Source organism: Lissotriton vulgaris, chromosome 1_2, assembly GCF_964263255.1.
Source record: "Lissotriton vulgaris chromosome 1_2, aLisVul1.2, whole genome shotgun sequence".
NCBI classification, from domain to species: domain Eukaryota; kingdom Metazoa; phylum Chordata; class Amphibia; order Caudata; family Salamandridae; genus Lissotriton; species Lissotriton vulgaris.
Genome location: NC_141686.1, coordinates 127,442,264 through 127,462,684, shown reverse-complemented (window position 1 = coordinate 127,462,684; position 20,421 = coordinate 127,442,264). Strand labels below are relative to the sequence as shown.

The following is a 20,421-nucleotide window of genomic DNA, read 5'->3' as shown; positions in this document are numbered from 1 at the left end:
AGGCCGCCTGGCCCCCGATCGACCTCAACCCTGGGCCTAGCCAGGCCTCAGACATCCCGGCACCACCATCCACCCAGGAGGTGAGCGGGCTACTTGGCAAGTCAATGGGAGAAAGAGGCGTCGATGGCTCTCCCCCGCCAAGTGCCGCTCGCCCATCGCCTCCCCGGGCGCTGGCTCCACCCCCCTGCTGGGTGTCTGGACTCCCTCATCCCGGACCTCCCGACCTCCAAGTGCGAGGGTCCGGACATCAAAGGGCACCAGCCCTATAACTGGGGCAGCTCCAGAGCAGGAAGGCAGTTGTATCCTGGAGTCGAGAGACGCAGAGAAGAACTCATCCTTGACGGACTACTGGCGCTGCCGTAGCTCTGCCTTGCGCTTCATCGTCCTGCCTGCTGGCGCTGCCGCAACCTTCGTAACCTTCGTAATCCTTCATCGTCGTCGGGACCTGCTGGCGTGGCCGCGGACCGTTTGTAACTACCATCTTCATCGGGACCTGCTGGCTCCGCCGCGGACCGTCGCTTCCTTCGTCCATCTCGGGACCTGCTGGCTCCGCCGCGGCCCGATCATCTAGAACGCCGAGCTCGAGGATTGAGAGCTATTTCCATCTTTTGGTAACAAGACTGTCCCGCTACCCTTCTCCCTAACCAGAGACCAGAATCGAGGGGACCCCTGAGTCCAGACCTCCTTGTACCATTCTATCGTACTTAAAGAATTGCCTATAAAGTATCGTTGAACTTTGCCCTTGTGTGGTGTCCGTCTGTGGGGGGGAAGTTACTTGTCTGTACGATCGTCGGAGACGGCTCTCCCCGGAGACCTCTCCCCTTATCCTCGGCCGACCCTCCCGGTCCGTCTAACACTGTTCAATTGTTTTAATAGAATTATGGAATGGAAAGCTGAACACGCCTGGAGCAGGGAAACATAACAGTCGTGCCTTGGCCCTCTCTATTATCTGAAGGAAGTCCCTCCTTTAGAGGAAATTCTGTTCTACATGATTATAGAAGTGCCTTCCCAATGTGTTCTTGTGGTTTGAGAGACTGCCATTTATTGCAGTATTATACTTCTACGTGTATTGTGTACTCCTTTGTAGCATGCACACGCCACTTTCCCTCTTGAAATGTATCGTTTGCTAACTCTTGGATTTTGTTTGCTCTTAATACATGCACAATTGTCACTATTGCTTTATGTAACGTAACGTTTGCTCTTGTAACATGCTGACTTGTAATTTTTTCTCATGTTTCACTACTGTTCCTATTGTAAAGCGCTCTGACACCTTCGGGTAAAGTCCGCGCTATATAAAAACGCATTAAATAAACAAACAAAAAAATATCACTTAAATTCAATCAGCTCTGACTCAAAGTGTGATGCTCCTCATTCTAGCACATCATTCTAGGGCCTCCATCCCAGAGGTTCTCAGGGACAGAGAAGCGGCTGAGCTGAGGAACATGCCTCGAGGGATGGCCTGTTTACTGGATTTTACACAACTTCAAAGTGAATGAGCTCCTAGCCCCCTTCTGTTCTTCCAAAGCCTGCTCTTGTTGCTATGGTTCCGCGTACAAGGTCGCCTCCACGAGGCGGCAGGGGGCGTGGCCTGCATCGGCAGTGACGTGTCCCTGAGAGTGGTCCATGCTCGCCTCGGTGCCGTATTGTTTGGGGGCGGGTCCAACTCTCTCCGCTCCCGCCCCCCGCTTCCGGTCCGGTACTGGTAGAACACCTCCACAGCAGCGATGGCGGATGAGGCTCCGCTGCTGGAGTGGGCCGAGCCGCCGGCCGTAAGCGCCCCTGTCCCGGTGCCTCGCCGGCCTGGGGACGCAGGAGCCGTCCCTGCCGCGCTCTCCGCCGAGCACGACCAGATCGTGGCCGTCTTCGTTGTGACGTTCGACCCCCGGACAGGTAAGAGCAGAGGGAATAAATACACCAAGAGGGATCATGGGTCCCCCACGAGAATGGAGATGGTGGAAGGAGCTGGGAGATGGGTGCACTTGGTACCCCTGGAGAAGGTGGAGCAGTGGGGAGAGCAGAAAAATGCAATGGGAACTGCGAGGCCATGGGATAGCACAGGTGGAGAGCCCTCCCCCGCCCCCCCCTCCTTCGCCACGAAAGGGCAGAGCAACGGGGGAGGGGATTGGAATAGGTGAGGTGAGATGAGGGTTTCCTGGACTCCTGAAAAAGATCGTGAAACCCTTGCTGATCACTTCTGGACAGCAAAATGGGGGGTGGGGGTTGCAGAGGGTGGTGAGATGAAGAGGGGGGTCCCTACCCTGTGTGCAGCTGAGAAGTAGACCATGTGTAGTAGGTTGACCAGACGTTCCTGATTTGCCCGGACAGTCCCGGGTTTTCACCAGCTGTCTCGGCAGATTTTGGCTCATGTCCCGGTTTTGAAAGGGGCTGAATGAAAATAAGTGAGAGGCACTTTTTTGGGTGTTCTAAAGCTTTGCTAGTTAGAAACTGTTATAAGTAAGACATTTAATTACTAGGTATGATTTAAGTTGTAAAAATTACATTTTATTTACTTTCTTAATGCATCTTCTGTGATCCTATGTTGATGACAACTGTCATTCTGGCCATTCTGTGGATGAAAAATAGTAGTCCTTCTACTATTTTTCCCAAATGTCCCGCTTTTTGGTTCTCAAGATCTGGTCACCCTAATGTGTAGTGGAAGTTGAAGAAAGGTATCTGAAGTGATGCCAACGAGGAAGCTCACAAGATGGTGACGACCTCGATATTAGATGCACGGTACAGCTCGCCCCAGGTCAGGGCAGCTCACATCGGTCACGAGTACAGTTATTTTCGTGACACGCTTGTCAGAGTGCGTACGGGGCGTTGTTTACGCCACTATGCATCTTAATGATGTGGCAGGGGGTGTTGCCATTTGTACACGTTACTGTGAGCTGCGCTATTACATGTTATATTTTTGTTTCCACGGCTCTTAATCTTTCTGGGCGGGTTTATGTATGAGTGAAAGTTTAAAAGGCCAATTTCCAAAAATTCTTTATTTCGGCCGCATAGGCCATAAAAGATACAGTAAAATACAGTACATATATACACAGTAAAAATGGAATGCATATATTACACAATATTTACATATAAAAAGGCTAGAGGGACTGCATGAGGTAAGGAAACACAGTGGCACCAATTCAGGGGGACATTTTCTTCCTTATTAACCAAGCTGCCATTAGGAATTTTGATACCGCAAAAACAATGTGTCCCAGGGTGTTGGTTTTCATAACCCTGTATGCTTGTAGGTAATCCCGAAAACCCAGGTTTCGGCACAGCGGTGCAATCCAACGCTTCCTGGGATTCTGGTATGCGTGGCAAACAAACATTATGTGCAAATCATCTTCATTCTTGGTTTTACAACAAGGACAGAGTTTGTCACCCCCAGTGAGCCATTTGTGGGTAAATACTTTGGTGGGGAGTGTGCCAAACCTCCATTGCAGGAACAATTTCCTCGCCAAAAGAGGAAAAATAAAATCCATAAAAGGTTCAAAAAGGTAAAAATTTTTGGACTCCATAAAACGACTCGTCAAGGTGCCGGTGCTATGAGCATTGTCCATGTCAGCCAAGTTTTTGTTTTTGTACAGCTGGGCAAGAGTTTTGCGTGTGATCCTTTGACAGCCCTGAACTGGATCATCCCAGAGGTCTGGCAAGTTCAAACTGGACAATTCTGATTTAATAAAAGCCAGCCAGGGGATTTTGTTACTGCCATTCAACCTCAGAACATGGATAAGGTCCTGTCTGTAGTGGTGCAGTTCCTCAGTGGACCATATCCGGTGCCAGAACTTCACGGGTTTGGACAAAAGATCTTCAGCGATGGAGTGTAGGCCCAAATCCAATCTTAGGGGGAGGAGTGGCGTTCCCTGCGGGAGAGCAAGTAGGCGTCTCAAGAATGTATTTTCCACCGCTAACAATGCCTTCCCTGCTTTGTAACCCCACAGCTCGCTGCCATACATGGCTGCTGCCTTCGCTTGGGATCTATAGGTTTCAAGGGCCGGGCTTACAGGCTTAAAGGTGGATTTGTTTGCCACCTTCAGGAGTGCGCCCGCTAGCTGGGATAGTTTCAGCCTTGATCTCGCTATCTGACAGTCCCAGGCCAGGTTTTCTTGTAATGTTACCCCCAGATAGACAAAGGTCGAGACCCTCTCAAGACTAACTTCCCCCAGTTTTGGGTTGGGTCTGGTTCTGGCAGGGGGATTAAAGATCATAAACTTAGTTTTTTCTGTGTTGACCTCCAACCCGTGTTGCCGACAGAAACGGCCAAAACCATTCACAATCCTCTGGATCCCCATGGGGGATTTGGAAAGCAGGAGGGTATCATCAGCAAACATGATTGCCGGAACCCTCCTGCCTGCCAAAACCGGGGCATCATTGTCCTCGACAGTGTCAAGATGTTGAATGACACTGTTAATGAAGAGGCAGAAGAGGGTTGGCGCCAAGACGCAGCCCTGTCTGACTCCTCTAAGGACAGGGAATTTGCCCGAGAGCTTACCATCCCTCCCACACCTTACTTGGGCATAGTTGTTCTCGTGGAGCCTGATGATAGTACTAAGAAGGTGTGGGGGCACTCCTAGCTCCTGCAAAACCTCCCAAAGTTTCCCTCTAGGGACTAGGTCAAAGGCTGACCTCAGATCCACGAAGACCATGTACAGTCTTCCACCCTCTATGGTAACAGTCTTCCAATATAGGAGAAGAAGGCGGAAGATCTGGTCCATGGTCGACGTGTTCTTTCTGAAGCCAGCCTGAAGGGGGGTCATGATGTCATTGTCCTCCACCCAGTCCAGGAGGTGATTAAGGATGAGGCGCGCAAAGAGCTTTTGGGGTACATCTATTAGGCTAATGGGCCTGTAGTTGGCGGGGAGCAGAGTAGATCCCTTCTTGTGGATCGGAACAATCTCTGCCCCCAGCCACGACCCGGGGATTGACATACCTCCTAGGATGGCATTAAAAAGAATAAGAAGGTATGGGCCCCAGATGTCCAGGTGGTGCCTAAACAAATCCCCAGGTAGCCTATCTAGACCCGGCGCCTTCCCCGCTGGTAGTTGCTTCAGGGCTGCCACCACTTCCCCCAGGGATAGTTCCAATTCACAGTCCTGTGTGCCACAGGGCGCAACCAGAGCTGTGACAGGGCAAGTATTGGTATCTTGATAAAGTTCCCCAAAATGGGCCTCCCAAACCTCGGGGGCAATATTGGGTTCTACTGCATTTTTGAGTTCCCCTATGCCATTATTAACAAGGGCCCAGAATTTGCGGGAGTCCCTAACTTTTAGGGCATCATGAAGATCATGCCAATGATTCCAGTCCCACTCGGTCCTGGCAGACGCCATCACTGCTTTATAGTGTTTCCTATGGGCACGCACCTTGGCCTTATTTGACCCCTCTTTTATTGCAGCAATGAGCTCAGACTTTGCTGCCCTACAAGAGGAGGTATACCAGGTGGGAACATGGGTCTTTTTCTTTCTATTTGGCACCAGCGGGTGGAATACCTCAGCCAAATCTCTTACAAGACCCTGGTGGATATCACCCAGTTTCTCATTGTATTCCGGGGTTCTTGGTGCGTTTAGCAGTGCATCCACCTCCATAAACCTTGGGAGTGCCAACCCGTATAGTTTGCTAATGGCCTCTTCTGAGCTCACAAGTTTTCCCCACTTAACCCGTCGCCTGCTGGTTGCGAGAACCAAATCCCCCCCATCTCCCCCTGGGTTTTCTACCACTTTTCCCGCTACATGGGGAGGCCACTGGATATTTAAACACAGGGCATTATGATCGCTATCTGACCTGTTTATTACCCTGAAGTCGAGGACTTTAGGCCAGAGTGTAATGTCCACCATGATGTAATCTAGCCTCGACTCGTGACCCTTCCTATTAAAAGTGCACACTGAGGGAGTATCGGAAAGGGTGCGCCCATTACAAGCCCTCAGTGCGTAGTTCAGGGTAAGGGACATAAGTTGTATTGCAAGGGGGGACCAGGCTTTGGGATATGGGGAGGACGAGGGTGGGACTCCCCAGTAGTCATCTTCAGCCGTGAGGGCACCCTCCGACATGCCCTCAAGGGGTTCAAAGTGGCAGTTGAAGTCTCCTCCAAGCACCACCTTGAGGTCTCCCGGGAGCTGCCCCAGGAAGGAGGAGAGGTCGTTTAGGGTTGGGGATTCGTTTGGCGAGGCAACTGGTCGAGAGTAGACATTCACAATGGCCCATGATGGTTTACCAGGCCATGTGAGCCGAACACACTGGATGTCCTGCGAGGACGTATGTACCTGTTCCGCCTGGCATCCGGTGTGACTCGCAATCCAGATTGCCAGCCCGCCTGACGGCCTCCCCCTCCCACCCCATTTGGCAGGAATTTCAAATACATCAAACCCATTCCTGGTTACAGTGTCCCGCGCCCACGTTTCTTGAAGGAGGAGGATGTCGCTACTGGCCACTAGATGGTCCCACTCCGGTGTGCCCTCCTTGTTTGCAATACCCGCTACATTCCACGAAACAATTCTCAGGCCCTGATCTGTAGGTAGAGGGCCTTGACCCACAGTGGGGGATTGCGTAGGGACTATGGGTGGATGAGTTCCTGGCACGATGGTAGATGGACCAGACAGCTCGTCCCCCCCGGGTTGCCGTATGTGGCCAGTCCAGATGTTGTGAGAAGTCCCCTGTAAGCCCAGACTGTCACCGCTGTTAGGTGGTCGATCTCTGGCGTTAACCTGCGGGGCGTATTCAATTGCAGGGGCTACAGTCATTCCCACCCGACTTTGCGCCTTGACTTTAGCCTTAACCTGGGGGCCAAGTTCAGTTGCAGGGGCTCTGCTCTCTCCCACCCGCCTAAGAACCTCATCTACCATCTTTCCCGAGCCAGAAGAGGTCTCACTGATTTGTAGTCAGTCGACCTGATCTAGGCAGGAGAATCTGTTGTGATGTATGAAGTTTACCTGGGCATGTGGAAGGTGGTGCCTTGGTCTATAGCGTGAGCCATCCACAGCAAAGCCCACTCTAGTCCACCCCTTCTCCCCCCTTGCCTCTGTGCTACTTGCATTTGGGTAGAAGTACGAAAGGGGGACTAATTCTATGTTGGACTTGTCAGGCCTTGCAAGCCAATTAGAGATGTAGTTGGCTACGTGGGGGCTTTTAAAACTTATGATGATGCAGTCCCCAGCCCTATTCTTTGGGGTGTGACCAATCCAAGGGATCCTCCTAGCCATCAGGACCTCGCCTTTCAGGCTAGGAGGCAGCGGCCTGTTGATGCTAAGCCAGCTTATCACCTTGTTTCGTAACGAGTCTTGGGGCTCCCTCATATCACCAGTTAACTCAGGTACTCCCACCATGATTACCGTGTATGGGACAGCTTCTGGGGGCAGGTTAACCACCCTGCGCCTATCACAGTGGGGAGCGGGACCATCAGTAGAGCCATTTGTAGGGATCACTGCTCCCCCAGTCTGTGGCGCTGGAAGTTGCTTTGATCTCCTTGGGGCCGGAACAGGGGGCCTGGGAGCCGAGGGCAACAAAGGGGGCGCCTGAGGAACAGGCGCACCGTCCGTGCCTAGCAGCACCACATTAGCGCCCTGTGACGGTGCAGCGGACCGCCGGCTATTCACCAGGGAGGCCCGGGGGACTGGAGGGGGGTTAGTCACATTTGTGGCTGTCCCAGGGCTTTTCCTTAGATGACTGCTTTCCAAGGCCTTCAGTCTGGACTCTATGGCGTCCAGTTTAGCTGCAATGGGGGTTAACAAGCTCCTCATAATGTCAGTGAGTGTGTTGACTAATGAGTCAGTGCTAGTGGAAGTGGAAGTTGCCCCACCAAAAATAAAAGGGCCCGTGTGCAAGGGTAGGGAAGCAGGAGCTGGAGAGCCCATGCGATTCGGCCTGGACCCTGATAGGTTTAGGTCAGGAGAAGCAGAAATGTCTATGCTGTCAGTCTGATTTGGCTCTATTGTGTCGACTTTGGCCCTCTTTGCCTTCTTTGCTTTCCTGGACCTTTTCCTTTTGGGGGGGTGTTCTACTATGCTGCCTACATCGTCTATGGGCAAGTCGGCCTGACCTGGGTCTTGCAGGACTGTTCCCCTGCTTTCCGGAATGGTAGTATGGTCAGAGATCCCAGATAGCCGGGAGGAGTTCCTGTCCCTCTGCGTCAAAGGAGTTCTTAACTGCTGAAGGACCGACTCGATCGTCTGATCAATGCTGTCCATTAGTGACATGTGGGTGGCATCCAGTGTGATCGGTGTACTAGCGTCTGTGGAAAAGGTATCCCCCTGATCCAGAAACACACTTTCCGGGCCCATCTCGAGGTGCGCCTCAGGGATTGACGAGCATTTACTAGCTAGGTTACTCGTCTTTGGGAAAAAATTTTCCAGAGTGCTTGTACCTTGTTGAGCAGACTTACTTCGTGAAGTTCTGGTCGCCATGATGGAGTATGTAAGGGGAGCTACAAGGCCCGGGGCGTCAGAGGGGTGGCCCGGTCCGGTCTCTGCCGGCCTCTAACGGCCTAGAACGGCCCGCTCTTTGCCCGGTCTTCGCCCCGGTGGCCGCCCCGCGCGCGTCCCGCGATGCGCGTGGGCAGGTTCACCTAAGTATGACAAGGGGGCGTGGCACTGGGAGGGGGCGCGGCGCGGCGGGAAGAGGAACCAGCTGACGATGACCAATGGAATGCTGGTCCTCGCAGTCCCGCTCGCCTGCGCCTCTCACCTCCACTGCGGCCGAACTCTCAGGCGGTGTCTCCCCAGGCAAGCACTCGTTGGCTCCCAGCCAGGACAATGGCGAGCAGGTCAGCAGGGCAAATACTCCACACGAGCGGCTCCCGCGGAGCGGGGGCCGCGAGGAGTTAAGTAGTGGCTCAGGCGGGGGGGCGCGGCACTGTGAGGGGGCGCGGCGCGGCGGGAAGAGGAACCAGCTGACGATGACCAATGGAATGCTGGTCCTCGCAGTCCCGCTCGCCTGCGCCTCTCACCTCCACTGCGGCCGAACTCTCAGGCGGTGTCTCCCCAGGCAAGCACTCGTTGGCTCCCAGCCAGGACAATGGCGAGCAGGTCAGCAGGGCAAATACTCCACACGAGCGGCACCCGCGGAGCGGGGGCCGCGAGGAGTTAAGTAATGGCTCAGGCGGGGGGGCGCGGCACTGGGAGGGGGCGCAGCGCGGCGGGAAGAGGAACCAGCTGACGATGACCAATGGAATGCTGGTCCTCGCAGTCCCGCTCGCCTGCGCCTCTCACCTCCACTGCGGCCGAACTCTCAGGCGGTGTCTCCCCAGGCAAGCACTCGTTGGCTCCCAGCCAGGACAATGGCGAGCAGGTCAGCAGGGCAAATACTCTACACGAGCGGCACCCGCGGAGCGGGGGCCGCGAGGAGTTAAGTAGTGGCTCAGGCGGGGGGGCGCGGCACTGGGAGGGGGCGCGGCGCGGCGGGAAGAGGAACCAGCTGACGATGACCAATGGAATGCTGGTCCTCGCAGTCCCGCTCGCCTGCGCCTCTCACCTCCACTGCGGCCGAACTCTCAGGCGGTGTCTCCCCAGGCAAGCACTCGTTGGCTCCCAGCCAGGACAATGGCGAGCAGGTCAGCAGGGCAAATACTCCACACGAGCGGCTCCCGCGGAGCGGGGGCCGCGAGGAGTTAAGTAATGGCTCAGGCGGGGGGCGCGGCACTGGGAGGGGGCGCGGCGCGGCGGGAAGAGGAACCAGCTGACGATGACCAATGGAATGCTGGTCCTCGCAGTCCCGCTCGCCTGCGCCTCTCACCTCCACTGCGGCCGAACTCTCAGGCGGTGTCTCCCCAGGCAAGCACTCGTTGGCTCCCAGCCAGGACAATGGCGAGCAGGTCAGCAGGGCAAATACTCCACACGAGCGGCAGTTTAAAAGGCAGTGTCTCAAGGTATGGAGTACATGCACGTCATTTAGTGGGGGTGCATATTGTGCGACTGTCGGTCCTAAAACATCTCTAGGCTGCTGCCCTGAATGTTCTAGCACAAGCCCTCCGAACCATGTCTTCCATCGCATCAGAAGAACCGCTGCTGCACATCATACATCTCACAAGTATTCCAGTAGGGAAAGGGGAGTAAGTTATGGGTGGAGCGGATGAGGGAAAACTGGGAGAAAGGAAATGTGTATAAAGGGAGACAGTCAACATTTTGAGAGACTAAGTCCTGAAGAATTTCAAAGTAATTTCACTTTTATAAGTGTGGCAACATTTGGGAATACCGTGGAGTGCAATTTCCCCATGCCTATATTTTGGTGTGGGGAAAGTTATAATCTGGAGAAAAATAAATCGTTATCTTTGGCTTAAAAAATAATTTGGTGTCTAATGTACACATCCGGATTGTTGGCATATATCCTTTCATGGAAGTCCTTGTATATAGAAAACGTTAAACCAACTTGACTTTAGTGCCAACATTTCTGTAAATCTGGGCTACTGGGATTCTGCGGACACAGTGCTCCCCGCCAAGCGCGCAACCATTGGGCTCACCACCCCCGAAATTTGGCTCTAGTTGCCCGCCTGCTCCCCGCACAATGGCAGATTTGCCATATAATTCACCATCTGCTGCAAAACCTGCATATGTTAACAAGACATGTTTATATCTCAAAAGGTATAAAAAATGCAACAGGTTTTGGATTGGAAGGCCCTTCACAAGGTTCTAACTGGCCACATGTCAGTTTCTTAGTAGTCTATTCTGGTGTTACACTGATACTAATGAAGTTAAACTTTTGTCCAGACACTATTAACAAGAGTAACAAGCATTTGCACTGCAATTGGTCTCGCCTTTGGGACCTTTTATGTATTTAGCTATGCAGCACATTAGCCTGGGTGCTACATGGTGGGAAAGTAAGCACCAAACTGCGTAACACGCCAAGTATGGCAAAACATGGAGAGAAATATTGCCTTTCAGCGGGAAATGGTATAGTCTTCAGTATTCATATCCCTGGAAATACAAGATTTGAAAAATATATTGTCTATGGGTGCTGGTGGAAGATAATTTCTATGGACTGGAATCTAGAGAATGCTAAAGTGATTGTGGTATTTTACTGACCTCTGCTGGTAGTTTTCTATCAATAAAGTTAAAAAGAGGCAGTTGCCAGAAAAATAAAAATAAAAGTCCCTCAGCAGAAAGCAAGGCTTGTATTTTACTGACCCCTACTGGTCATTTTCTATGGAGACAGTTAAATAGAGGCAGTTAAACAGACAAAAGTCCCTTAGCGGAAGGAGACAAGTCCTAGGGCTGATCAGTTAAGGTATCACGCCTTGTAATGTCACTGTATTTCCATGAGCCACCCTCATCCCAGGATCTGCCAATTGTGTTTTTTTTTGTTGCCAATGTTCCTTTTAGCAGGCATGATAAGTCACGTTTATTGCATGTTTAATAGCTTTGTGTTTCTCAGTGCAGGAATAAGGGTTGTTAAAGTGATCCATCTCTGTGATTCCACTTTTTTTTCTACTTTATGAATATGAAAGGCTGGGTATCAAACTTGATTGAAACCAGGATTGTGCATTATTCAAATCTTTTTAAAGCAGATACATTAACCTCAAGTTATTTGAGTAGATTCCTCGTCTATTTGAGGAGTGGGTAGATTAAAATTGTTTTAAGTGAAAATGGTCTGTTCTTTCTAAATGACCCATTCCCCTTAAAGGTCCGTTTTAACAATCATTAGCCAAGATGATAGTTTTGTTTTTACGCGGAGAAGAACACTCGATGTTTCTTGTCTTTTATTTGTTGGCTAGTGTACACAGAGACATTTTGTTCTTTGTCCTCTTGTACCTAAACTTCAGCAGATCTTAAGATAGATTTATTTTGTATCAGGCTGTTTGAAATTAAAAAAAGAAAACCGTTGCATATTTAAGAGACCTTGACGTGAACGTCGACTCACTATATGTTAAAGTGTATCTCGAATTCTGTGTTAATAATTAAAGTGTTTGACATCCACCCGTCTGTGTCCATATTAGTTTAAAAAACGATCTGCTTGATACGCTATAGACTGTGTTTCCTGCTAGTTTAATCACTGTGGGGATACGAGTGCACTTAGCAGCTGCCGGTGGGATAAGACTTTGTACTAAGCAGACACCGGTGGAATAGAAGCTCGCACTGAGCAACCACCTACCTGTGGGATAGAACCCCATTTCCCACACTCTTTCCTGATCCACATTTTTCTTATTGAAACTTTCCACACCCTGTTCTTTCCCACTTCGTCATATTGTGTTGGTCCCTTCTTTCAGTTTTGTTTGTGTTTCTTTGTAAGCCATACATATTACTATCGGTTAATGCCGTCTTTATAGATTTTCTCAGCGTTGAGACTAAAAATTTGAATACAGGTGGGTAAAGTTGGCCTCATCCCTTCATAGCGACTAGTTGTAGTACTGCATACATGTGGGAAACAGGGTTTTTGTTGAAATAACCCCCCCCGCCTGATATCTGGTTTAACTTTGACTGAAAGTGTGCTGTGTTTCTGCTAACCAGGTCCCAGCACTAGTGTTCTTTCCCTAAAACTGTACCATTGTTCCACAATTGACACCACTTCAGGCTCCATGTAAGTCCCTAGTAAGTGGTACCCCTGGTACCTATGGCATTGGAACTAAATAGGGTTCCCAACGACTGCAGCATGAATTGTACCACGCTAAGGGACCCCTCACCAAGCTCATGCAAACTACCATTGCAGCCTGCATGTCTTGGTGCAGACAAAAACGAAGAGTAAACGTGGCACACATCCCTCTGTGCCATGGTTACACAGCACTGCATGTGATATAGGTAAGTCACCCCTACAGCAGGCCTAAGGGAGGGTGCACTATTCCCATGTGTGGTACAAAAGGGGGTGGTGATGGACGGAGCATCTGAGTCAATCAAACACTCACACCCAGTCAAAAGATCTGGGTTTAATCCATCACCGTTCTTTAGCCCACTCTGCCACCCCAGTTCAGACATGGCTATATGCAAATCAGTCTGACCCTGTGCCTCATTTATTTATTTTATTTATTTTTGCAATTTTTAAAGCGCGCAAATACCCATACGGGTGTCTCGGCGCTAGTTTTTACAGAGCTCACTGATGGTGTGACGGGGGAGTTAGGACAATGAGAACAGCCATGTTTTAAGGCTCTTTCTGAATTTGAGGAGCGTGGGGGCAGTTTTGATATGAAGTGGTAGGGTGTTCCACAGTGTGGCGGTTGTGAAACATCTGTCTCCCCAGCTGGCCTTTCTTGTCCTAGGGACGTTTAGCAGGTAGGCAGAGGAAGATCGAAGGGTCCTGCGTTGTTCCAGTCGGCGGAGAGCTCTTTTTAGAAACTGTGGTCCTGCATTATTCAGAGTTTTATAGGCTATGCACAGAGCCTTAAATTTGATTCGGCTCCTAACCGGAAGCCAATGTAGTTTCTTGATATGAGCTGAGGTTGAAGTGAACTTAGGAATGGATAGTAGGGTTCTGGCCGCCGCGTTTTGTACTGTCTGGAGCTTGTTGAGAACCTTTTCTTGGACATTCAGGAGAAGAGAGTTACAATAGTCGGTTCTCGAGAACACTAAGGTGCTGATGAGTATTTTGCCCGCGGACTGTGGTAGGTAAGGAAGTAATTTTTAAATTTTTTTTAGAGTGTAGAAGGCAGATGATACAACAGCGTTGGCGTGGTGTATGAAAGTAAGTTTATTGTCAAAAATGACTCCGAGGTTTCGGACCTTGACCACCGGTTGGGGGGGGGGACCCCATCTGAGGTGGCCACCATTGAGGGGACCATGCTGGGTGCAAGCTCCCGAATGTCATCACCTCCGTTTTGTCGGAGTTAAGTTTGAGGCAGTTTGATGACATCCAGGAGCTTATGGCCTTCATTCCCTCTTGAAAGTTGGCGGCGATAGATGCTCCGTTGTTGTGCACTGATAATACTAATTGGGTATCGTCGGCGTAAGTTGTCAGGGCAATTCCATAAGATTTTATCACCCTCGCTAAGTCCGATACATAGATATTAAAAAGCGTTGGACTTAGCGAGGAGCCCTGTGGAACGCCGCATGGGAGGGAGAAGGTCTGGGAGGTGAAATTACCCATCTTGACAGTCTGGGGGCGATTATCTAGGAAAGAGGCAATCAGGTCTTTAGCTTTGCCTCTAATTCCTAGAGCTGAGACACGGTCGATCAGAGTGACATGATCGACCGTGTCGAAAGCCGCAGAAAGATCTAGGAGTATTAGGACTGCCGCTCCTCCCATGTCCATTGTCGTTCGAATTTCGTCGGCGGCCTTTAGCAGTGCTGTCTCCGTCCCGTGTCCCTGTCTGAAGCCAAACTGAGTGTCATCAAGTAGGTTGTTGTTTTTAGGACACAAGGGAACCCAGTAGGGGACCTTCGGACCGTGGGTTACTTAACTTATTTCGAAGAACAGGGGTCCTAAGGAATCAAGATATAACAAGAAAGTAGCAATATAGACTACAATAAGTACTATATTTTTGAAACACGTCCAGCCGGGCGTAAGTTTATTCAAAAGATAACATGAAGTTGTGTTGGCCCAAGGGGAGGCCAAAAATAGTGGCAAGATAGGGTACAGTCCTGTACCTATCCCGAAAGGTTAAGAAAAGATAAACCAGGAAGAGGGAGATAGAACAAGGAAAAAACTTTTCAGGCAAAACAAGAAGTTTTTGAGCCAATAGGTGACTTGTAGTTACAGTAAATACAGTTACAACAAATTCACCCTGCAGTGCCAACAATTTCAAATAACCATATTAAATAATATGCTACACTGCTTATTGCGTCGACGTTTCGATCCCTAAGGGCTCATAGTACAATGGGATCATCATCAGGACTATTTTTACAGTTATTGCCTGCAATACATAAAGCCTGTAGAAGAAAAAGGGGGAGATAAAAGACAATTTTTAGGCCTAGGCCCACAGCAAGGAAAAAACCAGAGAATACTTGACAGGGCACAATTAAAAGTTAAAAACGGCCATTATTTGAGCTCGCCGGTTCTTTGCTGGTGTGTTTGTGATTTTAAGAAAATTCATTTTGTACAGGTGAAAAAGTGCTGAAAAAAACGGCGCAGTGACATAGGTGTCATTCATCACGACTTGTGCTGTATCGACGGTGACATTGGGGTCGCTTTTGTTACATTGTCGTGCTTTGTGAATAAGTGACATAGTGAGTGAAATAGTGCCTAACAGCAGTCACATTTCAAATCAGAGCAGGATTGACTCATTGGGGGGCCGGGGTTTACTTCCCTGTGCAGCGTGCTGGGTGCTGCCAGGTTAGAGGTTGTCGTGCTGACATTTGCTGCAAGGACAGGGGTTTCAAAGTGTGCTTCAGTCTGCTGGGAGCTGCCAATTAAAAGGTTATGCATGCTTTAAGGGATGCGCAATCTAGGTCGTTTACGCACCCACGGGTAATGCTTAGCTAGCGCTATAGTTAAACGCCTTTGCATAGAATGGTTTTGCACCGGAGGAACAGAATTTCTACCCGGGTTGCAGTATCAATTGCAAGGGAATATTAGAGCCTTTAGACCGATGGTCAGTATAAATTGTAAAAGCATTGGCAGCACGCAGGAGGCTTACCTACCATATGGTGTGGGCTTTGGAAACCTGGAGAGATAAACCTGTAATTAGCCGTGTTAACGAGGTTCCCTCTGATGGATCCTCGTGGTTGCTGGGGGTTAAATTTAAAAAATAAGTGGCGCGGCTCCAAAATTAGGAGTACTACTGATTTCCGTTTTTGCATTTGGACTGGCTTACCTAGCTACAATTCACCCTCACCTCTGACAAAGAGTCCATTAACTTCCTTGATCTGACAATATTACATCAGGATGGTGAGCTGTTCACAAAACTCTACAGGAAGCCCACAGAGAGAAATACTCTGTTAGAATACTCAAGTAACCATCCTAGGGCATTGAGGGACTCCTTACCTTTCTCCCAATTCTTACGCATCAGGCGCAATTGTTCTCGCAAGGAAGACTACTTCTGTGAAAGCACCATCTTATCGAACAAGCTGAAAAAATAGGGGATACCCAGGAAAGATTGTTAAAAATGCACTCAAAAGAGCGTGGTATCGCCCACAAGAGACACTTCTTGTCCCTAACCAGAAAACTAAGCAGGACAAAATAGCTTGTGTCACAACATTCTCTCCCATCTCCAATAATATAAGAAAAATGATTCTGAAACACTGGCCTGTAATAATGCAGGAATCCTAGACTTGGAACGCCCACTCTTTGCATTCAAAAAGAGTAGGAATCTCAAGGACCATTTGGTCCGTGCTGCCCTTCCTAGCCCTAGCAACTCCTCCACTCTGGAATCCGCTTGGGGTCTGTCCCCCACAGTCGGACATGTTAAGTGCGGTGGGTGTGTAGTTTGTAATTTCACAATTGAAGGGAAAAGTTTTGTATTTGACAATGTCACCTTCACATGCAATACATTAACAAATTGTAACACCACCAATGTGATTTATCTGATCCAATGTCCGTGTAAGAAAAATTATGTAGGACAGACTGCTCAGAAAATCAAAACCAGGATATGCCAACACAGAAGCCGCATCAGATGCCGCACACCTAACGCCCCACTGGTGGAACACTTTGAGGAATTCAACCATAATGAGGATGACATTCGCTGGACTATCCTGAAATCACTAAAGCTCCCACCTAGAGGGGGCAGCATGCCCCACCTATTGAACAAAGAAGAGCTCAAATGTATAATACTACTGGACTCTATTCACAAGGGACTTAATCGAACAGAGGACTGCCCACGCTCACTTTGCCACTGGATTCAAGCAAGCCGGGCTGAAGACGGCTGGAATGCCAGAAACCGGTCCTCCGAAGCTTGTTTCCGGTCCAGGGAAGACATGGCTTGGCAGTTCGGGCTGGACTGTTCCCATGAGGCACAGGGTCAGACTGATTTGCATATAGCCATCTCTGAACTGGGGTGGCAGAGTGGGCTAAAGAACGGTGATGGATTAAACCCAGATCTTTCGACTGGGTGTGAGTGTTTGATTGATTCAGATGCTCCGTCCATCACCACCCCCTTTTATTCCCATGTGTAGACATAGCTGCATGAGCTGATGTGTCCCTGTGATATCTTAGTTAACCCGGGGATCCCACAAGTGTCCCCGGGAAGACATGACGAGTACATGGGCTGGACACTTGTGATTATGAGCTCCCCAACTACATGATGGATTCACTATACCCCAAGGTGTTTTGGTACCAAACCCCTCCTCTTGAGAAACCCACAATGATACCAGTGGTTGATTTATTAAACAATGCACCCAGAGTGCACCGTAGAGTTCCCCCTGCAAACCTGCAGCTCCCTAATGTGTTCACTGACTGGTTTTGATCAGCCAACCTCCGTAGACAAGTTTATGACCCGTGAGGCGAGAGCCTGTGCTCTCAGAGAACAGGAACAATGCATACTCTTAGCGGAGGTGCCGACACCTCCTCCAAGCAGGAACTGCATTCCAAGGTGGTAAGCTCTAAAGGGCCTGACACCTTTGTTATGTGACCCAGGTTTCTCCAGATAGTGGAGATGACCAGCCCCCTGTCCTGACCCCATGTTTTTGTGGCAAGACAGGCAGGAAATGTAGTAGGATTAGATGTGCCCACATCAAGCCAGCACCGCCCCTAAGGTCAACTAGCTGATGCGGACCCCACTTTTCTGCCATGCTGTTTTGGAAGTAATTAGCCTTCTGGAGTCCGGGTTATGCCCACTTCCCACATGAAGTGACCATATAGCCGATGTAGACACCCTAAAGGTAGGCAGTCCGTTAGCTACTACCTGCCATTCCCGGTAATGCCCTAAATTGAGTATTCAGGTGACACCCCAGATCCTAAGAACTTAGATTTGATGGATCAAGAGAAGAAGGACAAAGAGGAGTCACTGCCTGGCGAGAACTGCAGCAGAACTATTTGGAGCGTAATCCAGCCCATCCTAAGCCCTCCCTCGTCAATCGTGACAGTGACTCGCCCTGTGAGCTGGAGAGCTACCAAAGCCTTGGGTAGCTTGCCAGCACTTCAAAAATCAGCAACAGTATCCCTTGGAGTCGGGTAGCTATCGCAGGCACTGACCAGCAAGAGTCTGGTCCACCCTGTTCCCGACCGCCGCCGCAGACGACCAGAAGTTACTCGTGCTCTGGCAGGTCAGATCTGTCTCTCCACTGAGTGTGAAGACACCCGCACCAACTGGAGCTGTGCAGCACCAACCTCGGGTTACTGGGCACCCTGTACCAAACACCAACAATAAGAGTCCAGTCTGGATTTCCATTGCACCAGGACCAAGCAGCCAGCGAAGGACGTCTGCATAACTGAGACCCATTTCATGAGTGGCCTGTCTACCTTTATCTTACCCATGCCAGCTGTTTGTCCATGACCATGGGGAGCATCTTTGCTCGCCCAGCCGACCTAACCTCTCTGCAACTGAGCTGCCGAGGTCCTGAAGAATCAGCTGTGCCTCCTTGCTCCAAGAACCTTTGCAACCTAAGCCCTCTTCTGGGGGCTCGTGGACTTTTCCCAAAGCCTCCCTGTGCAACCAATTTCCAGATTATCCCCCTGCCCCCCATTCACCATAGCACGCCCAGCTACAACCTCACGAGCACCCGTTGAAATCCGGGCAGTGAATGTCCATTAGGGGTTGCCGGGCGAACCTGCAGCTAACCACTGGCTTACCCTTTAGTACTCTTGGAGCGGTCCTTGGTCGTGGTGCGAAGCTACCAGAGGGTGAGCACAGGTTATGGGACAAGTGCATTGTACTCATTATATTTGGAACAATGGGTTCTGACTGCTGTGATGCTTCTCAGACCCATTGGTTTCGGGCTGGCTAACCAGCAGTAACCCCTAAAAGTAGGGCGATTACCTAGCATGCAAAATATGCACTGACATTAAAGGAAGTGATGTCACAAGCCGAAGCGGTAACATGTTAATGCTATTGGGTGTGATTCACAGTCTGGTACAGCATAATAATCTGATGTTGCCTATCTGCTTCTCTAGTCACCTATATAGAAATGCTTCTACGTCTCACATAATGGTTTTGTGTATATGTCTCTTGCTTGTTAGATTGTAGCTTTGCAAAATGTACCTTTCAAACACTATGCGCATGTTCAAATAATGCTGACTGTGTTACACGGTTGCATCGGAGTTGTTTGTGTGACCTGTACATCACAAGTTCAGATCCTGACAGTTATTGCATGCTTCGACTCTTGGGGATCATTGAACGGAATGGCATGTTGGGCAATAACTGCATGCAAAAAGGTTATATTTAAAATGTTCCATAAACAAAACGTGTTTATAACTCTAAAAGAGTCAGGCTTTGGTCTGCTATACTGGCGAGATCAAACCCCGTTGTTTTGAAGCCTAAGCATAGCAATAAAGATGACATTGCCTGCTAGGTGCATAAGGACTGTGACGATTTAGGATCGCACTTAAGCAGCTGCACTTAGGCAAAGTCGGAAGAATCCAGGTGGTTTGGAAAGCACCTTCTGTTTAGAAAAACATAGATTAAAATAAAAATATTTGTATGTATGTGTGTGTATATGTGTGTGTGTGTGTGTATGTGTAGGTATAGTAGATACATCATTTCATTTTATTTTATTAACTACCTTTTTTCAGGTTCGGGTTGAAACCTCACTTCATGTCAGTTGGAAGACTCCTATTACGTTTTTATTCGGAGGCTTTTCAATTACAAATCGTAATTGCCTTTTATTGCAGGAATCACATTTGTTCCACGAATCCTAACTTGCTATGGTTATCAGCATGCACTAGGGCCACACAGCATAAGCGTTGTCAGTGCACTTATGCACCAACATTTGCATTGAGAGCCTAGTTTAAAATAGATATGCACCGAACAACACGAGCAAAAATACTTTCTATCCCAATTTACATAGCAAAATCCCAGTGGGTTATCGACACATTGTACCATAATTGGTTTGTAAACTGACCTTAAAGTTCTCACTATTACAGTTGTGCACAGGGAGATTGCGTGAATGTTCCTAAATCGGCAGTTTAGTTACTGGACTACATCTACTCCCTTCCGCACGAGTCTCTTGAAATTTGCAATTTAGCGGGCAGTTGTTATGAAACTCAAGCCCAAATCTAGAAGCATCTGTCTCCATGGCATGGGTTGAGGAGATAGGTGTAAGGGGATACTTGTGGTCCTTGTAACACAGGCCGTGCTGGTTTTGTTGAATAAGAAATGTGACGAGAAGACTGCTACTGTGCACTGCCCTAATTTAGTTTTTCTCGCTGGGGTTAGCCACGTGTGATTATGTCAAAGCTCAACCGGATCGAACACGGGTTGCGGAAGTGACATCTCACTCTGTTTGACACCCGATGACATCACCAGCTTGACTTCATAACACGTCCTTAGTGTCTCAACAGCCTTGTATTTGCTGCTGGCGGTCTAGAGGAAAGGGAAACGGCGACAACTACAGAAAGTTCAAAGGGCTTTCAGCCACATGAACTTTATCTCCTGCCTTCACGAGCCCTGTTTTTAGGGGTACCAAGGGCCGCTCCAAGAGTACTAAA

At 49.4% G+C, this 20,421-nt stretch overlaps 1 protein-coding gene across 1 annotated transcript in view; it reads left to right on the top strand.

Annotated features, from left to right (window-relative positions):
- The first annotated feature begins 1,687 nt into the window (after positions 1–1,687).
- The window catches only part of DENND11 (DENN domain containing 11), a 245,055-nt gene continuing 226,321 nt past the window's right edge, over positions 1,688–20,421 (top strand). Inside the window, exon 1 of the mRNA XM_086952971.1 lies at positions 1,688–1,890. Coding sequence (XP_086809097.1) covers positions 1,725–1,890 — 166 coding nt within the window. The 5' untranslated portion in view covers positions 1,688–1,724. The remainder of the gene's footprint in view (positions 1,891–20,421) is intronic.